The sequence below is a fragment of the Ascaphus truei genome, chromosome 14, assembly GCF_040206685.1.
Source record: "Ascaphus truei isolate aAscTru1 chromosome 14, aAscTru1.hap1, whole genome shotgun sequence".
Taxonomy (NCBI): domain Eukaryota; kingdom Metazoa; phylum Chordata; class Amphibia; order Anura; family Ascaphidae; genus Ascaphus; species Ascaphus truei.
In genome coordinates, this window is record NC_134496.1 from 45,698,046 (window position 1) to 45,708,602 (window position 10,557).

At 44.0% G+C, this 10,557-nt stretch overlaps 1 protein-coding gene across 3 annotated transcripts; it reads right to left on the reverse strand.

Moving 5' to 3' along the window:
- Nucleotides 1-770: 770 nt before the first annotated feature.
- ZNF639 (zinc finger protein 639) lies at nucleotides 771-8,453 on the reverse strand. Of its 3 annotated transcripts, none has more exons than XM_075570738.1 (5): nucleotides 8,308-8,453; nucleotides 6,340-6,417; nucleotides 5,338-5,433; nucleotides 5,012-5,119; nucleotides 771-4,017 (listed from the first exon to the last, which is right to left on the reverse strand). In XM_075570738.1, the coding sequence occupies exons 3-5, from the start codon at nucleotides 5,420-5,422 to the stop codon at nucleotides 2,921-2,923; spliced, it is 1,290 nt and encodes a 429-aa protein (XP_075426853.1). In that variant the 5' UTR covers nucleotides 5,423-5,433; nucleotides 6,340-6,417; nucleotides 8,308-8,453; the 3' UTR covers nucleotides 771-2,920. The 3 variants fall into 3 exon arrangements, with proteins under 3 accessions (XP_075426853.1, XP_075426852.1, XP_075426855.1); XM_075570737.1 differs by having other exon boundaries at nucleotides 5,338-5,458; XM_075570740.1 differs by having other exon boundaries at nucleotides 5,338-5,461.
- Nucleotides 8,454-10,557: the final 2,104 nt, after the last annotated feature.

Sequence of the window (10,557 nt, forward strand, 5' to 3'; positions counted from 1 at the left end):
TGCCCCCCCCCCCCCTTCCACTCCCCTTGCCCCCTTCCACTCCATGCCCGGTATATCAGCTAGTATACTCTATCTAATTATCAGGTACCATACTTGTTTTGTTTTTTAATGTACTTCACCTATTATATTGAGCTGTGCCTTTTGTACATAGTTCTGCCAGTCACTGAAGTCTCCCTTAATTAACCCTTTGAGTGCAATGGCTCCTCCAGCACCGTCATGTGACCGCGGCAGGCCTTTACCCAGAAACGCACGAGTCCTCTTCTATTTGCCATTACGTTTCCTTGGGTACAAACCCAACCATTACACGTGCCAGACCCCAGAACATAGTAACTACATCTTGGGACACCCAAAGGGGTAAAGCATCCTGAAGATTGATCAGCTGGAGAGGGAGTTGGGTGGTGGGGGTAATGGGGAGATCACATCACTAATAAAAATGGTATCTTTGCATATAGTAAATTGCATTGTTTATTGTGTACTCCTGTGGAAGGGTCCCTGGTTTGGACCTCATGTATCTCCCCCCCCCCCCACACACGCTGAGTCTCACCCCAAATGCTGCAATGTTTTATAGCTGATGAATGATTTTGCATTATATTTTAAACAGCTTATTGAGGTCCATGTTAAAAAAAGAAAAGCAAAAAAAGTGACATTGTTCCCATTTGCAGGCGATTACCCAGAATCCTTGGCTGCAGTGGAAGCACGGTATGCTAAGAGATAAATGGGGAAAGGCAGCGCTGCAGGAAACAAAATAAATAAATAAATCAGAAACAAACTCATTTAATCATCTTTGTTTAATCTACATGTCTTTCAAAACAACGCACTTTGATTTACAGTTTCCCAAATCAAGGTCGATTTTATAACACCAGAATATATTAGAGAGATAAAACACACACAGAGACCTGACGTCTGTTTACTTTTAATTCTTTCTGCTAACACGGGTTCTCAACTCCAGTCCTCAAGCTGCCACCCCCAGTCTCAGCCACCTGTGCTGAAGCAGGGATATCCTGAAAACCTGACCGGTTTTTTTTTTGTGTGGGGGGTGGCAGCTTGAGGACTGGCAATGCCCACCCCTGCCACAGAGGGACCCAGTGCTTAAACACCAGAAACACCAGGGCAGATTTATCAATGAAACGTAAGTATACAGCAGGGCCCCCCGCTTCTTGGCGTTTCGCTTCTCAGCGATCCGCCAATACCGAGAAGGTGGCTGCGCATGCGCAGAAGGGGGACTGCAAGTCTGCGCAGGCGCAGAAGGGTAGGCTTTTCGGCGGCACCATGGAACGGAGCCCTTCTGTACTACCAATTCAAACTAACATTTGTAGGTTACGGACACAATTATGTAAAAGCAGCAATGTGGCCAATTACAGTGTTTCCCAACTCCAGTCCTCAGGGAACCCCAACCTGTCAGGTCTTAAGGATATCCCTGCTCCAGCACAGGTGGGTCAATCAGCAGATCAGACCTGTGCTGGAGCAGGGATATCCTTAAGACCTGACCTGTTGGGGTTCCCTGAGGACTGGAGTTGGGAAACACTGGGCTAATAAATGCATTGTAGGTCTCTCCCAGTTGATTTAAAAAATGCATGTGTGCAGTTTTTTTTCCCATTATGTACATACCGTAGTGTGATTAGTGTATGTATGTGTCTATTTTTATTTATTTATTTTAAACAGTATGTACTGGGACCGGGTTTTAAATAAACTGTTGCCATGCTTAGATTTTTATTAGAGGAGACCTGCAAAATAAAGCCCTACGTTTTGTCCTTTAACCCCTTAATGGATGGAATGCAGCACGCCCTAACACGGCACGTGCACATTTTCAAGGGCGGGTTCTATGTTTTAACCCCTTCACTGCCAACTCGCGAACACTGTTGCAGGCCCCTTGGTTAGCAAATTCTCTAGTATTTGATCAATCAAAATCTGAATTCATTAAATATTGCTGTCTTACTAATATTTCAATAAGCCATGCACCCAGGAAAAAAGGTGCAAATAATAATAAAATAAAAAAAAATTTAAATCCTCATACCGTGCACCAAATTCACAAATCTACACAAGACATGGGGATTTCAGGACATTGTGACTGGAAGCTTGGATTTGTACATTCAAATGAGACGACGTGGAAGGATGTGTCTTCAAAGGCTTCTCTAATGGCGGCTATCAATTTGCAAATGAATAAAATCACTGCATGTTTGCTACATACTGACCGTATCTTAACACAAAACATTACACATTTTCTTCAAAAAGGTTATAGTTTGTACATGTATTTATTTATTGCATGTTCGGAGCTGCATGCACTCTTCTAAAAAAAATCTGAAACTAAAGTCTTTTAGCTCAATCTTTGTTTTACCCTTTTCAACGTTAATAGGACTAGAAAGCTAGGCCTAAAACCAAGACTTTTCTGGCCTCCCTAGAAGCTTTCTTAAGATATATTTCTACCTTTGTCCTGGCCTCAGGCTCCATGAAAGTATACGTAAACAAAAATACAGCAATGGCCCGGACAACACTAAAATACAGGTGTTTGTGATGAAGGAAACTATTGTGCAGAAAGGTCTTAAAAGGCATCACAAAGCATGCACGTTACGTGGTTTTTCTGGAAACCGTTTCAAATGCACAGCTACTCAACTACTACAATAAAGAGACAAGTGTTTAGGTAATCTGTTTCAAACTGTACTTATTGACCAAGAACGTATGCACCTTTTACATTCTCTGGGCAAGACAGATACATTCTCTGACATACGCCCTTGGCTGGCAGTGAAACCCTTTACTGCCGACTCACTTAAAGGGATTCAGGAAATTTAACAAAATCTGGAGTCACACACAGGGTAAGGACTGGTAACCACATGAATGCTTCGCTAACCAGCCCCAAACACCTTGTGTCTTTTGGGACACACCATCATCCTTACACATGGAAACTTATTCTCTACCAATCAAATCATGTTCGCTCGTGTGTCGGGAGGTGGTGTTTAAGTTCCTCTTCTGTTCTGAACCTCAAAAGACAGTTGCCGCACTTATGGGGCATGTCTGCAGAGTGCCTGAAATCCAAGTGAGTTTTCAGATCTTCCAGCTGACCTGTGGAATACTCGCAGTACTGGCACAGATAGACTCCCTCGGACGTATGCAGATTTAAATGCTGGCTGTACTCTAACATGCCGGAAAAGCCTTTCCCGCAGTCATCGCACACGTGGGGGTAGAAACGGGTATGTTCGATCGCTACGTGTCTGTTCACGTTGGTGTGGAGCCGGCTGCTGAAACCGCACACCTGGCAGACAAAGAAGTTCTTGGCCTTGTCAAAGCTGATTTTGTTTAGGAGGCTGAACTGGCCTCGTCCTCCGTTGTTGTAGGCGTCACTTAACTCTATTAAGCGGCACGTGTGTTCGTTCACTACGTGGCTGTGCAGGTCTTCCGGATCATTGGTCTCGTGCTCGCAGAACTGGCACAGGTACTGCTCGTCGCAGCTGTGCTCCTGAAAGTGCAGGTACAGCTCGCTGCTTGTGCAAAACTGCAGGTCGCATTGCTCGCACCAGTACAGGAAATCATTGAAGTGAGTGTCTGCAACGTGCTGGCTGAGGCTCTCAAAGGCGCTGGTCTTGTAGTCGCAGTGCTTGCAGCTCAGCTGTTCCTCCTCGTGCAGCTTCTCGTGTTCCAACAGCAAGTCGTCGCTCGGGAAGCCGTGTTTGCACACCTTGCAGAGGTGGGATTCTGTGCACTTGTGCTTCAGGATCATGTGTTGCTTTAGGTCCGAGAAGTACTTGCTGTTGTAGTCGCACTGCTCGCATCTGAATAGGCCGCTGCTGTTGGCCCGGAGTAGGGGCCACTTCTGGGGGGTGGTCAGGTTGGAGGAGGGGCTTCCCTCAGGACTTTCATTACACTGCAGTGTGATCTCCTTAATTTCCTCTTCGAGGCCAGGGGATGGGACACTCTCAGGCTCTTCAGTATGAACTTCTACTACTGCATCTTCATGAGCTGGCTCCGGGATTACTGTGGGAGAATCACACGTCTCTGCGCACACCCCGTTAGTGATGGGCTCCTCTAAAAAAAAAGCAATGAAAAAGCAGTATATTTTTATTTGAACAATGCTCTTTCTGATCATTCAATTCAACCCTGTGTTTTGGGAGATTGCCATGTACTGCAGCAGGAGAGAAAGGTTTAATTGGTGGGACAAAACTCTTAAGAAATTGTTTTTCTATTCAGTTTACGTTCATCCACCATAAAAATTATGAAGTCTATGAGAACTCAGAAGTGTGGAGTCTTAACATGTGGCCTTAAAGGAGTATGTTCTATTGCAGGACATTATATAGTTTAAAAGTAGCAATTTCACCTGGGATTTATTTTTTTTACCTTATCAGAACTAGAGGTGATCAGTGGGTCTCCAACATCCAAGTGCCTAAGATATTCGTGTTTTGTTGTGCCAGTTCTAACACAAAATAAATACAAATATGCCACCAGTCTAACATGGTACAGCGTCACCAACAGAAAGCTGCAATGTCATCGGAGTGAGCCCCGACCCTGCAATGATATTGAATCTTCCAGTCAGCAGAGTGAACACTGGGAGACCACCGATCAACTCCCTCTGTTCAGGCAAGTTTAAAACAAAAAACTAAGGTCCCCAGGCAGATCGCTCCATTAACATAGTATGTATGGATGCAAGTACTTTGTGTCTTGGATGCATTCATACTATAAAAGAAAACATACAAACTATGTACACAGTATTTCATCAATGATTCAAACACCAAGGACTGGTATAACAAAGGAACAAAACAATACCCGGTGAAAGGGAAATAAAATACCCACATGAAATCCTAAATTGTATCCAGGTTTCATTTATACACATATCCTCATTACACTTGCCCCTCCCCAGATCTGAATGCAATGTTTTTTTCCTCGTTTCTGCATTTTATGGTATTATGCTGAAATCACATTTTTATCTGTAGATCTCTCTCTCTCAAAATGTTTTCTGAAAAAGACCAAAGTTGCTTTCACAGGATAAGACGACGAAGTGCGAGTCTATAAATACTGTACTCACCTTCATTTTCTGAAACTTTTGGATCTGCTTGTGTTATTGAGCAGACGCTGTAACAGTGATCAGAAAAGATCCCATTGTTTTCTACAGTTTTGATTGGCCCTACAGCATCTGGAAACAGAAGAAGAAGGGGGGGGGGGGGGGGAGAGAAAAACAGTTTAGAAGACCAGTCACTTCCCCATCATACAAGTTAATTTCTTCACGTCAGGCATGGCTACTCATGTGAACAAGTAGAGAAGATTTCTTCCCTGCTCAGGGGACTGGCAGTCAAAAGGTTAAATAGATATTGCACACTATCTTTATTTGTCCTAAAAAAATGAATAGCTTACTTGGAGGAGAGTCAGCCACACTCTGACCTGCATAACGGGATGGAAAAGGGGTCTTCCTTTTTCGTTTTTTAGGATGTTCACTCATATTTATGCAATCTGAAGAGAAGAGGACAGATCCTGTCTACTTGAAGAACAACAAACAGAGGTTTTGGAAAGATGTTAAAGAGATACAAAGGGTTAATAAGCAATCATCATAACTATGTGGTGTCACTATTCTCATTACTTTTACTAACCGACTTACTTTGGCACTCAGTATAACAATTCTGATTCCCTTCAGCTCCTACCCCCTCCCCCCCCCCCCCCCCCCCACCCCTTCCACACCAATTGGCTCTCACTCATTGAAGCTCAACTCACTAATAAGGTAATTAATGCCCATCCAGTGACACACACTAACACAAGTGAATCATACAGACACTTAGGGCCTCATGCAGAGAGCAGCGCTATTTACAATCTCGCCATTTTCCAGCGAAAATCGCGCAAAAAACAGCTGAAAATGGCGAGGTAGGAAAAAAGCGCCATTTTTTTTTTCTATTTGAAAATCTCGCCGCGCGGCTGGCGAGAAACTACATCTCGCCAGTCTGAAAAATATCCAAATTCAGAAAGGCGCGCTCGCCATCTAGCGGGTGTTTTTGGCGCGATTTTCTTCAATTTTCTCCGCCAACTAAAGTTGCCAAGAAGCAGGAGCTCGCCGGCTATAGGGGGAAAAAAAAAATGCGCGATTTTTTTTCTCTCCCTTTCAGCTGCGCGCATCTCCTCATTTACAATTCTCCACATGCAGTAATGCTAAAAATAGCGGATTTCACCCATTTCTCATATGGAGAATAAAACTCTCCATTAAAGCTACTTTTTCTTAAACTCTCCAATTTACTCTAGCGCTGCTCTCTGCATAGGCCCCTAAGTGTCTCACAGCTACCTCATCCCAGGGAGTTACAAAACCAATATTACAAACATCTTGGCAATAGAAAGCTGGCAAAGGTTGGTACAATTTTTTTTAAAACTCACAGTAACTGCTCACGCATGAGAAACAGGATACTCAGCCAACGGGGGAAGAGTCGATGCCCGAAGAAGCACTTAAATAGTCTGTAAAGATAAGGAAAATGAAAGAACCCACAATTTATTTATTTATAAAATATTTTACCAGGAAGTAATACATTGAGAGTTACCTCTCGTTTTCAAGTATGTCCTGGGCACAGAGTAAAACAAATAATACATGGTTACAAGTACAGTTACATAAATGAACAAGGTATACATTATATACAAGACATTGCGTGCACAGTTAAAGAAAATATACATTATGAGCGTATAAAACAGTTACAGACCAGATTAAAGTGTGAGACAGCCTTAGATTTGAAAGAACTTAAGCTGGTGGTAGATATGAGAGTCTCTGGTAGGTTACCTTATACCTGGTAGGTTATATCAGCTTACCTGTGGATCAGCTAACAAATATTAGTTCAGTGTCAGAAAGGTCTATTTTTCCTGTCTCTAAACACTATCCTTTGTGAGAATCAATCGAGCTAAATAATTGCACATGCAAGGTTGATAGTCACCTGCTTTTAATACCAGTGAAAAGCACATGGCTGAGCTTTTATTATTTCTAGTAATCACTTCCAAAACAGAATTACCATTTATATTGTCCTAAATACACCTCAATTTTAACAGAGGAATTAGTGCAGATTTATGGGACTCTCACAGACATATAGCCGGTATAAGAATGTAATGAGCAACTTCAATAAAAAAGGATAGAAGCTGTAAGAAAATAACCGATTACGCACTCATCCACTTTAAACAGACACTACCCTGTATTCAATAAGTAAAAACACTCCATCTAATACATTAGGCATCCGTCTATTGTGCCACATTATACAAAAAAATAGTTTCTAGCAACTATGTAACCTTCTACAGTTTGTGTTACTTTAAATGTATAACATGCTGCTGTTTCCATTTAATATACTAATTTATATGTTGTTAAGGGCATGGAATGGGAGATACAGAGGGCAAACTAAAGGATGGGTGGGGGAGGGCAAACTAAAGGATGGGTGGGGGAGGGCAAACTAAAGGATGGGTGGGGGAGGGCAAACTAAAGGATGGGTGGGGGAGGGCAAACTAAAGGATGGATGGGTGGGGGAGGGCAAACTAAAGGATGGATGGATGGGGGAGGGCAAACTAAAGGATGGATGGGTGGGGGAGGGCAAACTAAAGGATGGATGGGTGGGGGAGGGCAAACTAAAGGATGGGTGGGGGAGGGCAAACTAAAGGATGGGTGGGGGAGGGCAAACTAAAGGATGGGTGGGGGAGGGCAAACTAAAGGATGGGTGGGGGAGGGCAAACTAAAGGATGGGTGGGGGAGGGCAAACTAAAGGATGGGTGGGGGAGGGCAAACTAAAGGATGGGTGGGGGAGGGCAAACTAAAGGATGGGTGGGGGAGGGCAAACTAAAGGATGGGTGGGGGAGGGCAAACTAAAGGATGGGTGGGGGAGGGCAAACTAAAGGATGGGTGGGGGAGGGCAAACTAAAGGATGGGTGGGGGAGGGCAAACTAAAGGATGGGTGGGGGAGGGCAAACTAAAGGATGGGTGGGGGAGGGCAAACTAAAGGATGGGTGGGGGAGGGCAAACTAAAGGATGGGTGGGGGAGGGCAACACAGAAGATAAAGGTGACAGTGATATTATAATGAATATCGTGATATCCTTGTGCTGCAGACAGTATTATTGCGGCCTATATGGGGGGATATTAGGTTTGGTGCCACTGCGTGCGCGCGCGCGCGCGCACACACACACACACACACACACACACACACACACACACACACACACACACACACACACACACACACACACACACACACACACACACACACACACACTACGCAATAGGTGGGAGACACAAACAACACATGGCATTATTTGGCAGTGTCCTTGCAGGAAGGTGATCTAAGTGTGACAAGGTCACACCCAGGGCGCTAAGCTCTCACCTCATCAGCTTCCAGGAGAGGAGGAGCGGGGGGCTGAGAGGCCGCAGACTGGAAGAGGCTCAGGCTCCGCGCTCACTGACAGGCCGAGGACTCAATCACTATGGGGCTGCTTCAATGCCGTGCCCAAGGCCTGAGAGCAACAAGAGGCGGGGGGGCGGGGGGCGGAGAGATGGGCACCGGGGGAACGAGGGCCGGGAGACGGGCACAGCGACACCTACAGGGCGCCCAGGGGGAGCACAGTATATTAAGGAAAGGTTACATTACAATACAATACTGTACAATATGTAGTAACTACGTATACATATACATATATATACACACATACATATACATATACATATATACACATACACACATACATATATACACATACACACATACATATATACACACATACATATACATATATACACATATGCACACATACACACATGCATATACATATACATATACATATACATATACATATACATATACATATACATATATATATATATATATATATATATACATACACACATATAAACATATACACACACACACATCCAATAAATAATATCACTTGTGAGCACATTCACATGTCTTAGGCCTCGGCCAAGCTTCCCGCTGGCGTGCTGAGTATCAGGGAAAGCGGGTGCTTTCCCTGCGCGCCGTCAGGGAGCGGGCCGGGGGCGGGCCAGTGATGTCACGGAGCTGGTTCGCTCTCATCGCTCCGGCAAGCGGGGAAATTTAAAATTTCCCTAAGACCTACGTTTCCGCGCGCTTGCGGAAGCGTAGGCGAGCCCCTACTAAAGCCACTCTAATTGCGGCTCAGTGCTGAGCGGAAGCGCGCCTCAGCGCGCCTCCGCCAGCAAGCAACAATCATGGACGAGGCCTTAGACAGGTCTGCAACCCTGCCTTCCAACCATTATCACCTCGCATACAGTGCTCCCACTGCAGCAAGGGATTCTGGGAGATGACATGCAAATGAGCAAACGTGTCACCTTTTGCCTGAAATATCCATTCACATGGAGCCCATTTAAACTGATGTATCGCCATTCACACAGCTTTTAAACACAGCATGGGACTAGCAAAGCAAGTTTAAAGCACTCACACACATGTTTCAACTTTGATGGGTATCATCAGTGTGAGGTTGGTATATACTTGCTTTGAAATATTTCTAGGCTGGGTAGGTTTACCATACATTTTAAGTTATGGTGGGTGAAAAAGGCGACAGAAAACCTCCACCGTTAGCATATAGCCAATAAAGAATATCACCTGTGAGCACATTCATGTGAATGGATATTCCAGGCAAAATGTGACACATTGTGTGCTCATTTGCATGTCATTTCCCAGAATCCCTTGCTGCAGTGGATACTAGGTGATAATGGTGAAAGGCAGGGTTGCAGACCTGCCTAAGACATGTGAATGTGCTCACTAGTGATATTCTTTATTGGCTATATGCTAACGGTGGAGGTTTTCTATTGCCTTTTCCACCCACCATAACTTAAAATGTATGGTGTGTATATATATATTTATATATTATATAAATTTAAGTTATGGTGGGTGAAAAGGTGACTAAAAACCCTCCACCGTATAGCATATACAAATATTACTTGTGAGCACATTCACATGTCTTTAGACAGGTCTGCAACTCTGCTTTTCACCATTATCACCTAGTATCCACTGCAGCAAGGGATTCTGGGAAATGACATGCAAATGAGCACACAGTGCCACCTTTTGTCTCAAGACCACATTACATGGTTAAACCCTTAAGCCAATGCATGCTGCTTTAAACACAGCTTTTAAACATAGCCTGGGATGAGAAGCAAAGCCAATAAACCCACTTACAGACAGACTGTTTCGACCTTGTGGGTCTCATCAGTGTGAGGTTGGTTGTACTGGCTTTGCAACTTGAGACATGAGTAGGTCTTCACCACACATTATTTAAGTTATGGTGGGTGAAAAGGTGACTAAAAACCCTCCACCGTATAGCATATAAAAATATTACTTGTGAGCACATTCACATATCTTAGACAGGTCTGCAACCCTGCTTTTCACTATTATCACCATTATGAGGAAGGTCCTTTCTGGACCGAAACGTTGGTTTGATCTGTGCTGATGTATTGTCTTTAATACAATTTATTTACCATATTGCTTTGAGTGCTGCTTCTTTCTTTTCTCGCCTGGGAAAGGATTGGTTCATATATATATATATATGAATAGACGATACCGTTCTGTGGCTAACAAAATGCTTTTATTTGTGCGAGC

What these genes read in the sequence shown, in the direction of transcription:
- ZNF639 (XM_075570738.1), bottom strand. Translation starts at nt 5,422, where the DNA reads ATGAGTGAACATCCTAAAAAACGAAAAAGGAAGACCCCTTTTCCATCC. An exon ending in TGTGGCTGACTCTCCTCCAA is followed by an intron (nt 5,120 to 5,337) that starts GTAAGCTATTCA and finishes TTCTGTTTCCAG; the next exon opens with ATGCTGTAGGGCCAATCAAA. An exon ending in AAAAGTTTCAGAAAATGAAG is followed by an intron (nt 4,018 to 5,011) that starts GTGAGTACAGTA and finishes CTTTTTTTTTAG; the next exon opens with AGGAGCCCATCACTAACGGG.